Source organism: Ammospiza nelsoni, chromosome 1, assembly GCF_027579445.1.
Source record: "Ammospiza nelsoni isolate bAmmNel1 chromosome 1, bAmmNel1.pri, whole genome shotgun sequence".
In the NCBI taxonomy this organism is placed as follows: domain Eukaryota; kingdom Metazoa; phylum Chordata; class Aves; order Passeriformes; family Passerellidae; genus Ammospiza; species Ammospiza nelsoni.
Window position 1 is genome coordinate 84,479,486 of NC_080633.1, and position 21,542 is coordinate 84,501,027.

Genomic DNA, 21,542 nt, shown 5'->3' on the forward strand with positions numbered 1-21,542 from the left:
TACAGGACATTGATGGTGGGTAGGAATGCAAAGATTCCTTTTAAAGACAATGCCTCTCCCCAAAAAAGGCTGACTGCCAAATCCTATGTAAGTGAAAAGCAAACCTTTTGTTAACAGATTGCTGTAATGACAGAACCTGTTTCACATCAAGCAAACCCGACCCTCATTCTCCACTCACCTTTACAGGGAAAGCACTGTTACCAAGTTCAGTATAATGATTCTTCATTTATTCATTAAGAATAAGAGGAGGAACATGCCTATAAGGCATTGCAATTTACTTGTGTTTTCTTTTTAATCCCTTACAAAACCTTTTGTTGCTTCTAAGGGAGACTGTAGCAGCTTGGATGCAAACAAGACATCTTCATTAGAAGTGATGTTGCTGCTGTCACAAGTCTCTTCAGGCAGAATTTCTTCCATCAAACTTGTTGCTTGTTGCTGAATCACTCCCCTTAGTGAAGGATCAGTGAATACAGGGAGACAAGGAATCAAGTGGCTAAGGTGTTTGCTTGGCAATGTGCATATCTTTGTCACCAGAACAAAATACAACAGCACCAAATTACTCAAGAACAAAAGAAATGGAAAGGCTTTTGAAATCTGCAAGCCAAAAAAGGGAGCTCTAATACAGTGCATGGACTGCTGCTCAGCATGACAGAGAATTAACACACCTTTTGAGTTATGAGGCCAGCCATACCAATAATGAGATCTAATCTAAGCTAAACCTGACATATTTTATGTATACAAATAAGTGGAGGACTCGATACAGGCTGTATAAACTCAGGCAGAGCCTCTGATGTCTTTGAAAGCTGCACAGCTAAACAAACAGAGAAAGAAAAACAGCAGTTAAATCACCCTTTGTAAATGTGTCACTGAATACATAAATTAGATTTTTTTTCCTCTTGTATGCATAGAAAAATTAATAAGGCCTGAATATTTATGAGGGGCAAGTTGCATTTTTTTTTTTGTAAATGGATGAAAGCTGAGGAAAAAAGACATTTATAGTTACAGCATGAAGATGTGATATCCTGCTGTACTTGTAATTATTTAAAATTAACAGTGAGATATAGAAACAGGATACTGTGTAAGGTATTATGAGCTGGGATCATAACACAGAGAAATAAAACATGCCGTGTGGCTTGTTCTTCACCTTAGTAGGTGCATCCCACAGAAAAAAAGTTCTTTTTGGAATCCCTAGAAATGCTTTTTTTTCTCAGTTATATTATAAAGCAATTGACAGGATGTGCTTGGTCATCCTAAGGACTCGCTAGTTCTAGGCACCCTGGAAATTAGCAGTGTTCTGCACATAGGAAAACCACTTCTCATTCTAGTCATCCTCATATTACATAAAAGCATTCTCTAAAGGTTAATAACAAGAAGAGTAAAAAGATTATATTTTCATAAGAGCCTGGTGAAATTTAAGCTTCTTTGTCCCATTTGGCACTAATCCATAAGTATAAGCAAGCTTAATCTTCTAATTCTTCTGAAAACAGTTCATAGAAATTTAAGTCACATTATCCCTTTTCAAAATGTTACAACATGAAAGAAAAGAAACAACCATTGTTGGACACGACTTTTTTGTGAAAAAAGTGATTTATTTTTGAATCTCTTAAAAAAATCCCATTTCTGAAGTTCTCAGTTTCTAAATTAGTTGTGTGAGGATTTTTTCTTCAGTGGAGGCCAGTAAAAACATATTCTCTGTAGCATGTTATACCCCTTAATAAATCTATATAGCCTGTGGTTCTTATCAAGTTTAGTTGAGCATAATGCTTGGAAATAAGCAAAGAATTTTTTTGGTGGTATACAAAACCACAACAGAAGTTACTTACATCATAGGAAAAAAAAACAAATGGCAAAATCTTGTTTTAACTTGAAGTAATAGCATAGTATTCTGAACTGGCAGGAGGAGCAGATCTGATGAATAGGCAATTTTTCTTTTTGATCAGGTTCTTATCATGGTAGAACCAAGATTTATAGTTTTAGCTAATCTAACAATGCTCTATGTCAAAACTTGGGGGATTATGAGCTTAAGATACTGATACATAACTATATTTGCCTTCGCTGTCCTGCTGTGAAAGCAGGAATTTCTGGAGAAAAAAAAAGTGGACAGATAACAAGAAATGGTGACATCTGAAGTTTCCACAGCTGCATTCTCTATAACTCACTTGCTAGAGATTAATTACTTACTCACAAGTGCCTGACTGCATCTGATCTTGATGATATTTGGGGTACATTATGGAGATTCATGTTTTTGCTAAAGTACTATCAAGAGGAAACTATTTTTCTTGAAGACACTTGGGCTTGAGATAACATAATTTAATTTACTGCCTTTAAACTTGTTTTATTTGTAAGTAAGTTGGAACCTGAAAAATAAAGGTAAGCAGTTCAGAATTCAGGAATCAGGACATTATAACACTGCAAGACTACATGCAACTATAAAATTAACCTCAAACATAATTTTGCTGAGAAGTGCAACCAGTTGCTCAAATTATTTTCTCCTCCTGCACAAAAAGGTATGTGAAGAACACTCATGGAACCTCTCCTAGTATTCTAGCCCAGCTGCCTACCAGTGCCTCTGTTAGGGATGAGGCCATCTATTAATGTCAAAAGCATCTTATGAGAACCATTAAATCCACTGATTTGTTAAAACCCAGTACTCACAAAGAAAGGTATAAGACCAGCAGCTTTGTCTTCATCCAGAACTTTCTTCAGGGCTGAACCACAAACACTAAATGTGTCATCTGAAGGAACACTTTTAATCTTCACAGCACCAATTAATGCAGCCCTTTCCACAGAGGAATGAGCCTACAGAGAAACGGGTAAGTTTTAGACTAATACTTTTTTTACTGGAATGTAAGAAGTTCATTTGAATTTACAAACTAAAGAAGTAAGTCCTTTCAAGTGAAGCCATACTTGAGATCCTAGAACAGTTGACCATATGTAATAGATATATACTTGTCCACCTTTCCTATAGGTAGATGGAGACACACACACACACACACACACACATATATATATATATATATACACATATACATAAATACACACATACACAAAATAAACTAATAGCAACCCTGCAATACCCTTGAGACCATTGCCAGGATCACAGTAGACAAGAGTTCCATTAACCTTAGCGAGAGCTTTAATTTACATGGTAGGATTGATGTAGAGCTTCAGGATTTGGCTCTAGATCAATCAAAAGATGTGCAGACAATCCTCTTGTCTGATAATGATTCAGGTGCTGGCTAGCATATTTTTATGGTGTATAGCTTTTCTGAACTCTAAAATTGTACATGTCACAATATGGTACATGTATTTTCTTACACAACCATTTTTTTCTGATTACATACTAACTACATGGTGGTTCAATCATTCAGTCACTTTTTTAGGCAAGGATCATTCCCAATATGTGCTTACAGCTCTTCATTATTTACAACATTTCCATTTAATTCCCCTGAAATAATATTGTTTTAGAAAATAAATCACATCTCTGTTAATAAAAATGAAGATATCACTAACAAATTCTCATAAATTTGTGAACTACAATAGAATAACAGGAATAAAAACTCCATTGACAATGAGAGGTACATTAGCCACAAAATAATCTCCTTTAAAGCATGATTAAAACAAACAAACAGAAAAGCTATTTTACCTTCTATAATTTCATTAATCATCATTAATTTGAAAGAGGAAAATGCCTCACCTTTTCATATCATGACTATTCTCATTCACAATGTCCTTGTTGATTCTTGCCAGTGCCTAAGACTGCTTATTAATTCTATTTCAATTTAGCATATAATCACAAAAATAGCAATCCAGAATTTTGTTGAACTAGCCTAGATGAAGTTTTTGCCTTTCAGCTAAACATATTTCTGGAATGACATGTTTTAAAGACAGATGTACCATCAATTTGTATCTCAGTAGTGCCCCCTTTTAATGTGCTTGGTAACTAATTAGGCACCAGCTTAGGAAAATTAGGAAGCCTAAATTTGAAATATAACTTTTTAAGGGGAAAACGAGGTGTGTGGCATAGCAATACCACACTTCAAGTGTACAATTAAAAATGTATTTTAGAACTTATTTATACTAGAATTGCAGATAAGCAAACTACAATAATACATTGAGGTTGTTAGCCAGTCAGAACCCCTAAATTGCTTCATCAAGACTCAAAAATTGTAGCAAGATTCTTTTCCAGATGCATTCTGGTATTGTTGGGCTCTATCAGCAAATGGTTTTCCCTTTTACAGAATGGATTGAACTTTCTTTTGTGGATTATTGCCTATGAGTCACACAGGTCTGTTCTTAACGCAGAAGGAACGGTGAGCTCGGCAACAATCTGCTAGGAAAGGTCAGCAGTATCTTAAGGCAAATCCTTCTGTAAACATAAGATCCTCTGACCTTCAGTGGGCAGGAAGGCCTGTCAGTCCTCATTTCAGGTCAGCCTCTTACACAGGACAAAGAAGTCAAAACAAGTAAAAGGTTTTGTGCATCACTGGGTCGGTTGGAGCTCTGGGACTGGTGGTCTGTGCAATACTGACCTTAGGGTCCCAAACAAACAAAAAGAAAGGAAAAATATCCTTTGTGCCTCTTGAAAGCAGTTATCTTTTCTCATATTTCCTTGTCTTGAATCTTCTCACCACACAAGTGTAATCCCTCTTCCCACCAGCAAAGAGCAAGTGTGGTGTTAACAACTTCTACAGTGCTCTCTACCATACACTTAGTAGTAAATCAAAGTAAGGCTGAAACCTGGCCATTTTACTCTGCACATCTGATATTACTTTAATATAAACAGTAAGTACTAAGAGAGGGATTTTTTTCTGTCTCATTGACATGTAGGTAAGAAAATATCACACATATTAAGAGAAACAACACTGCATGGCCGTTCGGTAGGATTACAGTGTCAGAAACATAGCAGCAGCAGAACTCACATGAGCAGAATTTGTTTTCATTAACATTAAAATCCTCTCATAGTCATGGCCTGCTGAGAATTTAGTGTAACTCAGTCTGCTAAATACCACTCACAGTCAGAAATCAAGGATTATGTTTTCTGTTTCCTTACAAGATTTCTTAGTTGGATTGGCAGATGGATATCTTAAAGGTTTTCTTTTTTAAAAGAAAAAAAATGTTTTCGTTTCTTTAAGTACTGTGACTGATTTGATTTTATTCATGCATTAGGTTTTTCTGCATACATACATCTGTACCCATGCATGCATATAGGGAGAGCATGGTTGCTTGCACATGTGCTCGTAGGATACACAGATAGACATAGAAGACTGGATGTAACAAAGGATACCCTATACTTACCAAACCTGACTGAAATTAATATCTTATTTAATTATCCTTATTTACTTCAAACAAGCTCTTTATAAAGATGTTTAACACTGACATCTGGATATTTATCCTTTATAATATGAAAGCACATATGACATTCCAGTTCACTTACCACAGAACCATAGAATGGCTTGGGTTGGAAGGAACCTTACAGATCAGCTGGTGCAAGTCCCACTGTCATGGGCAGGGACATTTTCTACTAGACCAGGTTGCACAGAAGCCCATACATCCTGGCCTTGAACACCTCCAGAGGTAGGACATCCACAACTTCTATGGACAACCTGTTCCAGTGCCTCACCACTCCCACAGTAAAGAATATCTTTAATATAATACCCTACTCACAGTTTAAAATCATTACCCCTTGTTCTTTACATGCTCTTGTAACAAGTCCCCCCATGTTTTTCATACAGGCTTTAAGTCTTAATTATGTCACCCCAAAGCCTTCCCTTCTCCAGGCTGAGCAATCCTAATTCTCTCAGCCTTTTCCCATAGAAGAGGTGCTTCATTCCTCTGATCATCTCCGTGTCCATCCTCTGTAATTGCTCCAACAGGTCCATGTCCCTCCCTATGCTGTGGTCCCAGAGCTGATGCAGCCCTGCAGGTGGGGTCTCACCAGAGCAGAGCAGAGCAGAGCAGAGGGGCAGAATCCCCTACCTCCCCTGCTGCCCACACTGCTTTGGATGCAGCCCAGGACACATTTTGTTTTCTGGGCTGCAAACACACTTTGCCAGCTCATGTCCAGCTCCTCACCCACCAGCACTCCCCAGTCCTTCTCACAGGGCTGCTCTCCATCTGTTCATCCCCCCCAGCCTGTGTTGGTACTGGGGGCTGCCCTGATCCAGGTGCTGCACCTTGAACTTGGTCTTGTTAAACCTTATGAGATTCCCATGGAGCAATTTTCAAGTTTGTCCAGGTCCATCTGGATGGCATCCCATCCTCAGCTGTGGCAGCTGCATCACTCAGCTTGGTGTCATCTCCAAATTTGCTGAGGGTGCACTCAATCCCTTTGTCTATGTAATTTATGAAGATGTTAAACAACACTGATCCCAATACAGACCCCCATGGAACACACATAGGATGTACAGTAAGATTTAAACAACCAAAATCAAATAGTCACCAATCCAAAGAGTTTATGCTAAATTCACCTGCCTATTCAGATGGCCAAAATTGTTAAGTACAGACACCGTGTTTCCAAGTTAATGAGAGGCACTCACCTGATCAGAAGCATAAGCCACCAGCGTGCCCATGATCTCTGCTTCTGTCAGCTCAGGCTTCTCTGACTGCACCTGTCTGATAATTTTTGTCCTTGCAGCAAGCAGTGCAATCAGGGTGGCCTCACTTGCACTTCCCTGGGGGATAAATTGAGGGAAGATTCAAAGTGAAAACATTGCAGAAGGAGAAAAGCGACATTCATTCTGTGTTAATCTTCAAAGTAGTTAACAGAAAATGCAGATGAGAAACTGTGCAATCTTATGTTTTTTAAAAATATGTCTGACAGCAAGGGAGGGATCTCTGTTTGATCTTGGTCTCCTCCTTCCCAATGCTTTTGCCTTTTCTCTTAAATCTCTATGCTTGGTCCGTTTAGGCAACAGCCTCGCAAGCAAGTGCTACAAATCTGGACTCACTAAGGCTTAAATGTGTGTGACAAGGCTCTCAAACCAGGCACCAGTCTGCTCTTAATTCATAACAATTCAGTCAGAGTAACTGCTGATTTCTGTTACTCTGGATTTCTGCACATCTCAGTTCCATCACAATCTGAATGCCAGCTCTCACTTCTATCAAGACACATGCCTAATTATGCACCTCCTTTCATATTAGAATTACCTTGGGCAAGTAAATTATTGTGACTAAAAGGGAAAAAAAACCACTGAAAAACCAAAACTGCTATGATTCAATTGCTAATTGCACTTCAAAGTATTAGTTTTGTATGTTGTCTTCAACACCAAGAAAGATGAAAGGAACAGTGACACGCTACTTATAAATTGCACTTTGACTCACAAAACATCAGTTTAAAATATGTCTTGGATACTCTGTGATAACAAAAATAAATTTTTGTATGAATTTATTAATTTATTTAGTAAATTTCACAGAATACAACTTCCCAGAAATTCTTTTTACAGTTTTCATCTAGAAAATGCACCTGAAACATGCCCTAAACTACTCTTTTAAACTATTTGTAGCAGTTTGTAAATACATACTCATAAATTTCAATGTATTGGGGAATCTCTAAGCAAGATGAAGTTTTTAGGTACTTTCAAAGTTGATTAAATATCATGTGAATCATAATAGTGCTCTGAATAGAGTCACTTATTTTAGTATCTTTGTCTCAGAAATAACCCCAGTTTCAACAAACTAATTTTGGAGTGATGTTTCTTCTCCTGTACCAAAATTCTCTCCTACTTCTATTGAAGACTTGAGTATACTTACTAATTACAACAAATGTTTAAATATTTGGAAGGCAATTTTATTTCCTTAAAGATGAGCCTGATTTGACAGATTTCATATATGAGAATGATCCCAGTGAGTTCAGACTTTCTCCTACACTGAAGTTGGCTGAGCTATTCATATGAGACCAAGCTCCCTTCTACTCATGTCAACATCTCAACAGTGCATGAATGCAATCCAGCTGAAATTCAGCTGAGTAATGTGGGAAAAGGACAGTCCCAGAGCATTCACTGAATGTATTTCCAATGATTAATACATTTTATCTGCCTTTTTGGTAGTGTGAGATTCAAAGAATGTAGACCCCAAGGCATAAACACAAGCTGAAGAGTTTTGTGCACTAGTTTGCATTTTTTGTGCATTTTTTAATACTTCCTGCTGCTGCTGCATACAGTATTATGGTAACTGAGGAAATTATTACAGATACAGTATGGAATTAGGATACAATTACTCCTTTTGGTCAAGTAAGGTTGCCTTCCATGTGGAGGCAAGGGGCAAAGGAAATTTGGTCTATTAATTACAGAAAACATAATTTGGCAATCTCCTTAAGCCATGTTATTCTGTGTATGGTCTGTAGCCAGACAGAGTTCTCATCACAATATCAGAACATGGAGAAATCTTCCTACTTTTTCTGCCCAAAAAGTCAAAATAGCTGAAATAAAATAACTATTTACACTGTTAGTGCGTTTCCAGGATATGAATGGAATACACATATTAATTACAAAAACGGGCATTAATACGTAAAAGAAAATGGCTGTAAGAAATTACAAAGGTTAAGGCATTTATTTGAGAGCTGGAAATTTAGGCCCCCACTATTCTGGTGATCACCTGGCTGGGTGGGCAAATGACTTAGGCTGAAGAATAGCCTCTGCTTCCTACAGAGTGCACCGAGATATCCTGGCTCTTCATCTATGCTGGTGAGTAGTCAATGTATACAACAGTTCTTGTATGAATTTCCTTTTACAGAAACAAGGATGAAAAGAAAAGGGCCTACTGCCCAGCTGAATTTTGCCTCCTGAATTTTGCTGGGACACAGCCTAAAGGTACCTGAATCCAGCAACGTGGAAATTCTTTTGGACGTCTTACAACAGACACAGGTTTTTCCCCTTTGCCTCAGTTTCCATACATCACTTTTTTTATATTGAGTCACCTTTTTTACACTGAACCTTTTTACACTGCTTACAGAGCTTGGTTTGCAATGCTCTTCTATACACTTGGCACCAAAGTCTTATGCTAAATATTTTTGAGGAAAAAAAAAAAAAACGCCTTGGTTCTTGAACTACTTGGCTAACTGACAAGTAAGATAAATCAGCAGTGTTCTTTGCCAGGCCAAAGATAATTTTGTCTCACCCCTAAAATACTTTTTCTTTGCAGAGCAAGAAAACTCTTTAAAATTCAAAGCAGGTACACTTTCCAGCAATTTATCTAGAATGAACAGCAGGTTACAAACTTCAGGAAGAAAGTTGCTTTCTCTCTTATTTTTGAAAGCTGTTTTTTCTCCTCTTCAATGCTGCATGCTGCATTAAGTGAAGGATGATGATACCTTTGCTTTTACCACAGGCAAACAAAGGTTGCCATGGCAAGCAGGCTCAAGAGGCGGAGGAAATATCAGCAAGAGCTGATGTTCATGTCCACCAGAGCTCTGAACTGAAATTTTCTTTCATCTTTTGCCATTTTGAAGTGTCATCTTGCACAGAACAACAAAGTGCTCCATATTGACATAGACTTTCAAATGTAATTAAGAGGCAATTTTCACAGGCTCGGTTTTGCCCAATAGCACAATAATTACTTGGCATTTAGGCACAGAATGACTGGCACTTTCACACACGTTGTCTTTGCCTCATGCTCTTTTGCTTGGATCGTTATTGTTTCAAGAGCAAGACAAGATCTGCAGCCCAAACGACTGCATCATAAGCTGGAACAGAGAGGCCACTTTCGATTCTGAAAATGACCAGTTTCTGATGAAAATTATGGGCAATCCAGCACTGTCAGCCTGGAGGGGCAATATTTCCTGCTGATAACAATCAGGCATAATTGCTTGCTTTAACTGGTACAAAATAGATGCTGCTACATGCATGAGGGAAGCTTGCTTTCTTGAAAATAAAGCCCTCCCTAGCAATCGTAATGATAAAGACACTAACAGAGCAAGCAGATGAGTAAAGAACTATACTGGAAATACACTGGTGTAGGTGCAAGTCCATCTAGGACCAAGATTGCCCATGATTATTGTTCAGGTTATCTGCTCAGACATTGTAAGTTTCATTCAACAGTCAATGTCAAAGTTTGGGGACTTTTTTCTAGTTTGGATATGCACTGTAGTCTCAAAATTGTATTATCTATTGATAGAACTGCTTAGGTACACATTTTAAACAGCTCTTCATTTTATTATAATTGTCTGCTTTTTCCTTTTGTTATATAAGAAAAACTTATATATATATAATTTTTATATAGAATAATTAAAATACAATATTAAAATATTTTTTCCTTTTGTTGTATAAGAAAAACATAAAGAAATTTGAACCTCTTTGGCAAAAACTGGTATACTTTTTACTACATTCTGCTATTTCTATTTATCAAAGTTTATCTCCAATGTTCTGTGGAAACTGACTGAAATAAACAATTGCACATAGAACAGGTAGACTTCTAACCTCAGCTATGAAACATTGCTGGATATTTTTGATAAATATGAGCTCAGTTCACTGAGTAACAAATTGAAGTCTCCATCCTACACAATTCTGATTTGAATTTTAAGCCTAAATTTTAAATTGAACTATTAACAATTCTTCACTGAGAAGTGTTTTAGAAATCATCTGCTCCAGAAACATCAGCATTACTTTCCTGAATGATCCTGCCCACCTATAGACATTCTCACAGACCATCAATCCTCCTGAAATTTGAAAGGAACCCATGTGGCAGCAAACAAAATTATATTTCCTTAATTAGTGTCCTAGTATAAAGATTTTACAAAATCATGATTTCAAGAACTCAATCTGTATTTGTCTCATTTCCCCTCTTACCTGAATGACTCCTCCACCTTGGCCATCCTTCTCAGCTAAAAACTCCTTAGGCAAATTAACCATCTTCCCTAGCCAATCCAGCATGACAGTCTCCAGCTCTGTGCAAGCTGGACTTGCAGCCTGTGTTGAAAAACAGAGCAGAGGGAATAATCTCACTAGACCATGAAGAGAAATCAGATCTACCTGAGCAAGAATAATTCTCTTTCTTTCTCTCTTTTTTTTTTTTGCTGTAGAGACGAGATGACTAATGTCACCAGCCAAGTTAGGGACCTGAAGACCATTTTGTGCATATAGTTTCTAACACTTACTAAAAAATGTCAAAATAGGCCTTACATAGAACTATGACTATCAAATGTCAAAGCTAGGATTGCATCTTGCATATTTTTTCCAACATCAAATATCAGCCTGTTTTGAGAAGAGTATATGTCATATGAATGTGGGGGTTTTAATGAAATTTTCCATCATCCAGATGAAAAGAGAAATAACAACAATGGCTGCTAAACTACAGTCATACTTATTACTGGATTACCAGTATGTTTGCATTGCTATCACTAATTCTAACTGTTGGTGATTTTTCAAGAGCAAAACTTGTATGAGGAAATAGCCTTTTATTCCTGGAATCATTCAGGCTGTCTAGGTGAAAACCCTTAATTAATCAAGGAAATTTATCTACAAAAATACTCCTGTGACTTCACTGCTAATAATAAATTATTTCATTGTAGAATGTTACTGAAACACTTAAAATTCTGGCAAGGTGAAGCACCAATACCACCCACCAGAGTAAACTCACCCAGGAGAAGCCCACGCATCCTATTCCACCACACAACATATCTGCAAGAAGAGCTGGGAAGGAAGAGGCTGAAGGGAAGTAGGCAAAAAAGTACGGACTGTGCCAGTGAGTCACCTGTATTAAGTGGAAAATAATTATTTTTAACTAATACAGGAAGCAGGAAAAAATTGTCACAAAATCAAAAAAGGCTAGAGGTTGTGACAAGCCAACAGTTCTTGACTAGCTGGCTGTAACAGAGGATCTCATTTTTTTAGAAAAACTTACCTTGTTTTTTTCATGATATTTTCTCCATCTTTTACTCAAAATAAAAATAAGTAAGTTCTCACCCCAACCCCCCAACAGCTCCAAAATGAGAGTTCTCCATTTTTCTTCCTAGAAGACAAGAATTGCGTGGGTCATGGCAGCCTGAGCTTCTGTGCAAGCTCAGGCTCACTGCTCTTGAGTCTCTACCATCAGGGACTCTGGTATTTTGGTTTTCCATCTCTGTCACACAACAGACAGAGGAAGAGTGTCTTCAGTGCAGCAGAAGTCCACAGAACTCTCTTGTCCACACTCTCATGTTGTTTGCTAATTCTCAGGCAGTGAATCTGACCAAACAGCTCCTCACCACAAAATGAAAAACCCATCCCAGTATACAGTAACTTCTGTAGAAAACGAAACTCTCATCTCCCTTTAACAAGTTGTGACTTACATACAACTCCACTCTCTATGAACTAATATGAGAGAAGAACATGGTAACTGCATAAATGGCAGTCAATTGTCCTGCCAAAGCAATGTTTAGAATTCTCTTATGTAACATCCAAGAAATTTTAAGGATCTGAGAGATACTTGATAGTGCTCCACAACTCTAATCTAAAAAAATTTGAAAGCAGGAAATGCACAGCCACACAGCAGTGTTCAGTGGAAATAATGTGATAAGTGATATGTTTGGCAAAACCAGCTTTTACATTCAAAAAGGCAAGTTTTTGAAAAAAGTCTTCCACAGCTGTAAGCAAGAATTCAGCAGATCTATGTAAGATTTTTTTCATGGGTGGAAGTCTAGCGGCTGCAGAGTTATTGAAGGCTAGCCTTTTCTTACATCATTTTGCTTCCTTTTTAATATTGGAATTCTTCTGTTATAGCTGGAGGATAGCACAACTATACATTCTCTCTTGCCCGAGTTCAGTGTTTCTCTGCTGTTTTGTTCCACATTCATTCTCTGATGAATTTTAGCTCTTACACTCCTCTCTCCTAGCCTGTGATAAGGTTTCTGGTTCTAGAGCTAACTCAGGGATTGCTGCACCACACAGTACTGCATGCTGCAAATAGTCTGTTTCTTTCATCTTCTAACCTTCCTCATGCCAACAACCAGCTCTTCTTTAAGGGCTGTGGTCCATGCCAAGGGGAAACTGCCTTAACTCTTGAACAGAATGAATCAGGTATCACTTTCCCCGCTGCAGTGTACCAATTTCAAATGTGCCTATCTCTTTCACATGAAAACATCTCCTACCCATTACAATTTTCCACCGTCTAAACTAGCCCTGTACCTGCTCCGTTCAAGATTTCATTATTAATGGTCACTAGGTTGAAACCTGTCAAATCAGTTATCCAGAGACAAGCCACTGCGAACCTCTTCAGCTGTATCCCACATTTGCTCGGGAAATCCTTCTTTGCTGTAACAAAGTTTTAGAGATCTTGTGGCAAATGTCTTCCTTCACAAATCAGAAAAACACCCCAGATGGGATGTGGCTCTCCACAGGAAAACAATAAAATATTCAAGAAGCAGTGGTCTCTGATAGGGTCCACATGCACAGACTTTCACTGATATCTGTAACAAGCCAGGGCTGCCACTGTTCATCTCCCCAGCTCTAATCCTCTGTGATCTGTAAGACTTGTGACATTCATCTTAGGTTAATCAAGTTAAACTGACTGTTTGCTGGGAGCCATTTGCTTGATGAAACACAGCAGATTCCAGTTGCACCACTCACACAAAGCAAAAAAGCTAAAAGCCCTGAGGCAAGTGCAGCTGCGCTTCTTCCTCCTGCCTCCCCTTCCCCCCGTCCCTTGAAGCAGCTGTAAAATTCTTTTTTTCACAATGTTGGAACAGATACACTTAGTCAGATATTGCAAAGAGCCTGACATAATTGATGCCTGGGTTTTTTGCCCTCTGCTGATAAATAATGATATACAAATGTCTTGGGTTCACTCTAATTACCACTCTAGTGCTTCTCAGAGACATTCTAATTCCAAGATTTCTTCTAAGGATGTCTTTCTCTGGCTTGCTTGGTCTAAGCAAGAGTCTTCCTTTACCACATTCTGAGGATAGGTACTTCTGAGGATAGGTACTAATCTATGAACTTCAAAGTTCATAGATTATGGATCCAATGTGAGGAAAATTAGCATCTTGAGTACCACTATTTGCAGTTACAACTACACTTGATCATTTTTAGCTCTAAAAGAGAAAGACAGCAAAGCAAATCTGAGAGGGAAAGGTGACTGATATTTTGACATGCAGATCCTTTCTTACTGTCTGCCTGCTGTGGAGATCAGAGTTCTGCAGTTATTCCCTCTGTCTCTGTGTTAGAATCAGGAACCTAGTGCCATTACTGTCATTATCATTGGGTGGGCTGCCCTTTGAAGGTCTACCTTACATTTCACAGTAAGTCTCCATAAAGAAATTTCACTACTCACAAATTCTTTTCTCCTACAGGGTGAAGACAGCAATAGATACTGCATCATTATCACTTCACACAGTTAATTGATCCCTGCCCTTCTGAAGGAACACTATTTTCATATTTTTAGTCCTACAATAAGTAGCAAATATCTGAACACAACTAACACAGTAAAGATGTCAACATGAACGAAACAAGAATCACTTATGGGCCACCAACAGCTTACAGACAAAACAAGGGTTTATGATATGTCATATTACTTATTCTTTCTGAAAAAGCCCTTTCTGAAGTTCTTCATTTATAAAACGGATATAAGACATTCCCTGGTCAAACAGTAGGTAAATGCTATAGATGAAAAACTCTAGATGTACTTTTAAATGTTATTCTTGTCAGGAAAAACATGGGAAGAAGATTAAGGGAAAAGGGAAAATATAACCTGAACAATTAGAGAAAAAATACCTTTGCAGACTGGCTGGATAACCTGGGAAGGAGAGCTGTAAACTAGGAATGATGAGGGAAGGAGAGGAAACCACAGCCAAGGGAGGAAGATGGACCAAGCTGGCAAGCAAAGGGACATGAGAGAACTCAGAAAGAAGCTAAGGCTAAAGCAGACTGATCCCCAGTGTATCTACATAAATTAGGAAGTGCTGAGAGGGCAGCATTAGGGCAGGGGCAAGACAGAGGAGCCCTCACATCTTTTCTGGGGAATCAAGACAAATGGGTGCCTCGCTGAAGCACCTATAAGCTGTGCACAACACATGGGGAACAAACAGAAGGAAAGAGAAGGCTGAGTGCAAGTACAGGTCTGTGATTTCACTGGGATCACAGAGATGCTGTGGGATTGCTTGCATGACTGAAGTGCTGCAGCAGATGAGGACAGGAAGGTCAGACCAGGAAGGCGAGGCAGAGGATGGTCCTTTATGGAAGAGAATAGCAGGAATGCACTGATCTCTGCCTAAGAATGGACAATGAGCCAGTCAAGAACTTGTGAGTCAGGACTGGTGAAGATATTAAAATGGGCAATATTTGGGGGTGTGCATCTGCTACAGACCACCTGGTCAGAAGAAGCACATGAGTGCAGCATTCAGACAGCTGGAAGAAACTTCATGTTCACAGGTCATAGTTCTCACATCTGCTGGACAGACAACACAGCAGGACACAGTCAGGAGGGTTCTGGAGTGCATTGATAATTACCTAACACAGGAAACTGTGGAGGAACTGACAAAAATGTGGGACAGGGTGTGGGACTGCACATTTACCAACAGGAAAGAAGTGGTGAAGGCAGTGCCCTGGGCTTCACTGAAAGCAATGTGGGCAGCAGGGGAAAGGAGGGGATTCTGACCCTCTCCTCCATTCTGGTGAGACCTTACCTGGACTGCTGTGTCCCGCTCTAGGATCCCCAGAATAAGGGAGGACATTGACCTATTGGAATGAGTCCAGAGGAGGGATATCAAGATGATCAGAGGAATGGAGCACCTCTCCTGTGAGAACAGCCAAGAGAATTGGGATTGCTCAGCCTTGAAAAGAGAAGGCTTTGGGGTGATATAACTGCGGCCTTCCAGTACCTAAAGGGAGCCTACAAGAAAGATGGAGAGAGACGTTTTGCAAGGGCATGTAGTGATAGGACATGAGGGAATTACTTTAAATTGAGAATAGGTTTAGATTACACATTTGAAAAAAAAGTTCTTTCCTGTGAGGGTGGTAAGGCACTGAAACACCTGCCCAGGCAGGTTGTGAGTGCTCCATCCCTGAAGTATTCAAGGATAGGTCACATGAAGAATGAAAGGCAAAGGCTAGTACTTCATTAAATACCTTGATATGGGATAGAGTGCACCCTCAGCAAGGTTGCAGACGACATAAAACTGGGAGGAGTGTTTGATACACTGTGTGGTCATGCTGCAATTCAAAGGGACCTTAACTGCCTGCAGAATAGGCCATCAGGAATCCCATGAAGTTGACTAAAGAAATGAAAAAGCCTGTACCTGGTGAGAAATAACCCCCTGCCCCATATAGAGCAAGGATCAATTGGCTGGCAAGCAGCTCGGAATAAATTGGGGAAGGAATCCCCCAGGAGGACCTGGGGATCCTGGTGGCCAAGCTGAATATGAGCCAGCAATGCATCCTGGCAGCAAGCACTGTGACCCAAGAGTATTCTGTGGGCCAGGGTATCAAAACTGCTGCCAGAAGGTGAAAAGAGTTGATCTTTCCCTTCTGTGCAGCACTGGAAAGGCCACACCTGGAATGCTGCATCCAGTTCTGGGTTTTCCAGTACAAGGAACAAAGACCTGCTGGAGTGATTCCAGGGAAAGACCATGGAGATGATTAATTGCTGTGTCTGTGATGTGACAAGTGTCTCAAAGAGCTGGGGTTGTTCAGCCTGCAGGAAGTTCAGGGGGTACCTTGTTCATGTGTATAAACACCTCACAGGAAGGTGTAAAAAAGATGAAGCCTGATTCTTCTCAGAAGTACCCAGTGACAAGACAATAAGAAATATGCATGAAGTGAAATAGAGAAAATTCCATTTAAACATAAGAAAAAGCTTTTTTACTGTGAGGGTGATCCAACTTTGGAACAGGACAGCAGAGTTCATCCTTGGAGATATTCAGTGACCAGCAGGATATAGTCCTGAACAACCTGCTCTGACTCAGCTTTGAGCAGAGGGGATGGACTAAATTATCCTGAGATACCATCCATTCTTTACTATACAGGACCTCATGGTTCTGTGCCCATGTGAGTCTTTGGAATTAAGTAAAAGCAACATGGGTAGAATCAGAATTACTATAAGAACTGGGATTTATATTGTGCTCTTTGTGTCACTAACATTTCACACCAGTAGAAAAATTTAGGATAGAACAATTTTTCTTCAGAATGTATCAGTGTGTAAAAGTACATTTGTTTGCAGGGCACGTAAATATTAAGAGAAGTCAATTTAGTTAAGAGAGAACATGACATGCTGATGACATAATTGGAATTCAATGTCTCACTTTCTACTCTCGAGTTATTCATCTCTTATTTTTTAATGCATTATTATTTTATTGAAAGTTTTCAGGTGTTCAAAGTATTTTCTCTTCTACTTCACAGACATTACTATTTTGCTCCAATGAAAAAGAAAAGCCAATTATATCTATGAGCAGCAATTAAAATATTTGCACGTGTTGGACATAATTCTTTTATCTAATCTGCATTGATTTAATCCCCTTGGATTTAAGACTTCATCCTCAAATCTTTGAAAAGAGTGCAAAGGTTTCAATTTACTTCAGCTGAGCTTTTGCCTGTTAAAGTACAGATGGCTGTCTCCAAGGAAAACAAGATAAAATCATACTGAATATCAAATATTTACATTGGTCAATGGAAAGGAATTGGCATCATAGTACACTGACTAAAGTAATTTTGATTGTGGTGTCCAGTCCCAACACAATCATATCACCTAGCTGCATCTAGAGAAGAAACCCAAAGTGCTTATTGAGGAGATCCAAAGGAGAGATTCCTCATTAACTTTTACTAATAATTCAGTTCTCTTCAAGCTACTTAGAGGCCTAAGGAGACAAGTACATATTTAAAATAAAAAAGGTGCACCATGAGTGGAAAAACGAGAAAATTTCAGGGCTGAACAAATGCCAGATGCTTTGCCAACAGTTCTGCATTGTCTGTCCAATACTGATCTATTCAAGGCCTAATATTTAGGCAGGGTGGTCTGCCTTAGAAGTTACGAGAAGTAGTTGACATTTAGGAGAGTAAGTCAACAGAACAAGTATGGGGAAGAATCCTTTCTAGTCAACTCTAATAAAAGAAGTCTCCTAAGAGAATTTTAACATTTAAAGATCAGCTTGAAGAAACACTTCAGGCACAGCAGACTAATAAAAATACTATTTTGTAAAATATTTACTGTGCTATGAAAGTAGTGAAAATATCACATGAAACTGAAAGTTATGAAGTTTTGCTTTAACCAGTTCAAGGGAGGAAAAGGAATTATTTTCAAAAGTAAACCATGCATGAAGCAAAAGAATGATTTGATTATTTCTAGGAAAAATGGAAAACATTAGTTAGATCATATTCAACATGTAAAGCTGGCTCCTGCCTTGTAAAAGTTAATCAGTGTGGGTATTTATGTTGGTAAACCCCCACTTTCTTTAAGGTGTTTGAAAACCTAAACGCAGTATTGAACATTGCACTACAGTTCAATTTCTCTTACCCCTGGCATAATGATCTTCTCAATGTCCTTAAAGACATCCTCAAAGCTCTCAGGATCTTGGGGTGCAGAGTCTGCAACGAGGGGCCGTAGGTATCCTGGTTCCACATCTGGGAACACCTGACGTTTCTCTATCTTCTCCAGGTAATCCGCCACATAGTCCACCATCTCCTTCCCTCTCTTGCGGAATTCTGCAGCATCCATGGGTAACGGAGTTTAGGGCTTATTCTCGGAAAAACACCTGAAAAGAAAGAGAAAAAAGAACCATTTTTGAAAGAGAATTTTACTAGTTTTAAACCTGTTATTCATATGATTTATAGGAAGACTCAGATGGTCATGATATGAGTAGATTAGATTATTACACACAGACAATATGTTTAGCACAGAAGAACAGTAGAAGCACATGGATAAAGATTCAAAAATTACAGATATATTTCCTACAGCTGCTGCTTGACACAAGGATGTCCAATGTTAAGTAGCACATAATCAACTCCTTCCTGCCTTATGGAGAATAAGTATAAGAAAATACCTGTCTGTGTGTCTCTGTTATAATTTGTAATAACAAACTATAATAATCACAGTTATCACAGTGATCCACGGTGCTGCCCTGTCATTTTATCTGCTTCTCAACTCCTGTCTTGTCTCAAGATCTAGCTTCTTTACTCTTTCACTGTAAATGCACATGCTTTGTCATCTACAAAACTTTGTTTCTTAGTGAGGTTTCAAAAAGAATTCACTTCAAGTTGGTCTGTACTGTGTTTTGCAGGAGAATGTGAGGAAGCTCTGTCTGGGGCTGTCCATATTTCTAAGATGTTGGGCTGCAGCTCCAGGGGTTATTTGAGATAGGCAGGTTGTGCGAGCACACCCAAGGTGATACACGGCTCAGCTGAGAGGAGCTGGAGTTCGCCTGCAAAGTGCTCTGCAAACATAAATTCATGATATAACATTAATATAGTGCCTGCTCCTGCCACCCTGGACCACTCAATTTTATTACTCTGTCTAGCTGTGCATTTTGAGTACTCAGTGAATATATGGCTGAAACTTTTTATCCACTGAGTACCAAAAAAGTGTCCACGAGTCCTGATATGCTCACATTGAGGGATGCTGTTCCTTGGAATCCGGTCAGAAGATTGATAAGAGAGAAAAGAATTTTCACTGCTGGTCTCAAGAACTATTGTGCTTAGCTCACACACCTGTAGATCTTCACTTTGTAAGGAAATAATTATATTAAGCACAATGTGAATATTAGATAAGTAGGAGACAATTTTTCAGATATCAAGTATTTGTGATAATGATTTCTAACTGAGGACGTAATTTTGAGAAAAGAGAACCTCCTGGGCTTTATTACATTTGAATTAGTACTGTAACATCACAAGAGAAAGACATTACCAAGCACTGTCTTAGACACATCTCTGCTGCTACAAACAGGGGATCTGGAATTTGTGTGGAGCAGCTGCTGCTCTTATTTAAGAAGGCAGGGTGGTGCTGCAGGTCATGAAACACTTGGGAGAGCAAGGATCTGCACAGTAGGGACTTTTAAATGCCCAGAGATGGTTGCTCCTGTTGCAATTTCACTAGAGTTTTATAGAGTATTCTCTATAATCATAATGAAATTGTTTATTTGGCTCTGTCTCTACCTTTCATAAAGGGGTATTAGGACCTCATATCTTGCCACTAAGTTGCTGGAAATACATTACCAGTGGTCATTACAGTCCTAGAATGTGCAGTGGGCAGCTTTGTGTGTCAACTGCCTTTTGAAAACCTGTGTTTAAGCAGGCAGTTTTGTTTCTGCTCCTTTAAAATCAGGATGATTCAATTTCTCCCATACACCCTAAATCTTACCTGCATTTTCATTCAACACCTCTTTGTTCATCGTTCAAAATTTTAACAAATTCTCTAAAGAAATCAGCATGAACTGCAGCAAACAATATGCATTTCTGTGGTAGCAATCTAATTACACACCAAGGCTCTCTTCTTTGGTTTAGATATTTTTTTGCCAGAAGAAATCTAAATACTGTACTGTTGAACTTCTTTTTCAACGCATTCTAATTTAACTCTTAAGTCATGCTATTATTATTTATTTTATGCTACTTCATTCATGGGTTCCTTGCTATAGCATGCCCTAAAGAACTTGAATCAGGTGATCTGTTATTTTTTCCACTGGTTTCGGAGAAGAAAGCTATGAAAAAAAGAATTTAACAAACAACTGACAAATTAGTGGGAGATGCCTGAGACTGAACTGACTCAGAGCATGAGGACTGGTGTTCCCAGCACTGTGCTGTTGCTCACCAGTGTGCTGCAGCTATTCCTACAGACCTTTACACACGGATCATATCACCTATCTCATTCCACATCTGTGGCTCCAGTGAGCCCCAAGCACAGCAGGTAAGAGCATCACTGCGTAAGAGCATCACTACACTACTCCCTAGCTTTACTTGGTAGTAATCAAATAAAAGGGACCACTTAACATAAAAACTTCTGTGGATCACATGGTATTTTCCTAAAATACAAATCAAATGGCATAAATTAAATCATATTGTGTGTAAGCTCAGCACAGCTCACAAACACACAGAAAAAAAGAATTTACTTTATCATATTACCAGAACATACATGGTATGTTTTATAGGTTGTGATATTTACATCAACTTGTTGCTACACAGTATGCTGATATTGTTATTTTTATTATTAGAAATTAGGACAAAGTTCTTTTTGGATATCAGGATAAGCAAATAAAATATTATATCTAAATATCAGATACACATTCTGTGTGTGTAGTCTATTGCTATGGAACTCAATTTGACAAACTACACATTTTGTCTAATCACGAAGACCTTGCTTGTAATTGTGTAACTTCTTCCCAAGAATGGGAGGTTCATTGGCTCATCCTAGCATTGTTTTGGCTGCACTGCTTCTGTCATTAATCACTGTTGCAATAGCAAAATTCAGGTAGAGAATTAAATTACAGGGGAAACCCACTGTTTTGCATGGAAGTAACTGAACCTGGAAGCTTAAATGTTCAGATTTGAAGGTTGAATCTTTCATCTCAAATGTGCTATAGTGGTTACACTGTTATAAATTTATATGAACTAATATTTACTTAATCTCTAATACTCTTACAGTGCAGTGAA

General features: G+C 38.6%; 1 protein-coding gene across 5 annotated transcripts in view; it reads right to left on the minus strand.

The window, feature by feature from the left end:
• The window catches only part of DDC (dopa decarboxylase), a 50,347-nt gene extending 31,696 nt beyond the window's left edge, over positions 1-18,651 (minus strand). The window contains exons 1-5 of one of the 5 annotated variants that reach the window (XM_059472200.1): positions 18,418-18,651; positions 11,575-11,688; positions 10,785-10,904; positions 6,540-6,674; positions 2,656-2,799 (exon numbers count right to left, since the gene is read on the minus strand). In XM_059472200.1, the coding sequence (XP_059328183.1) occupies positions 2,656-2,799; positions 6,540-6,674; positions 10,785-10,904; positions 11,575-11,688; positions 18,418-18,618 (714 nt within the window). In that variant the 5' untranslated portion in view covers positions 18,619-18,651. The remainder of the gene's footprint in view (positions 1-2,655; positions 2,800-6,539; positions 6,675-10,784; positions 10,905-11,574; positions 11,689-18,417) is intronic. The other 4 variants (XM_059472210.1, XM_059472219.1, XM_059472236.1 and 1 more) reach the window with 4 other exon arrangements.
• Between the last annotated feature and the right edge of the window lie 2,891 nt (positions 18,652-21,542).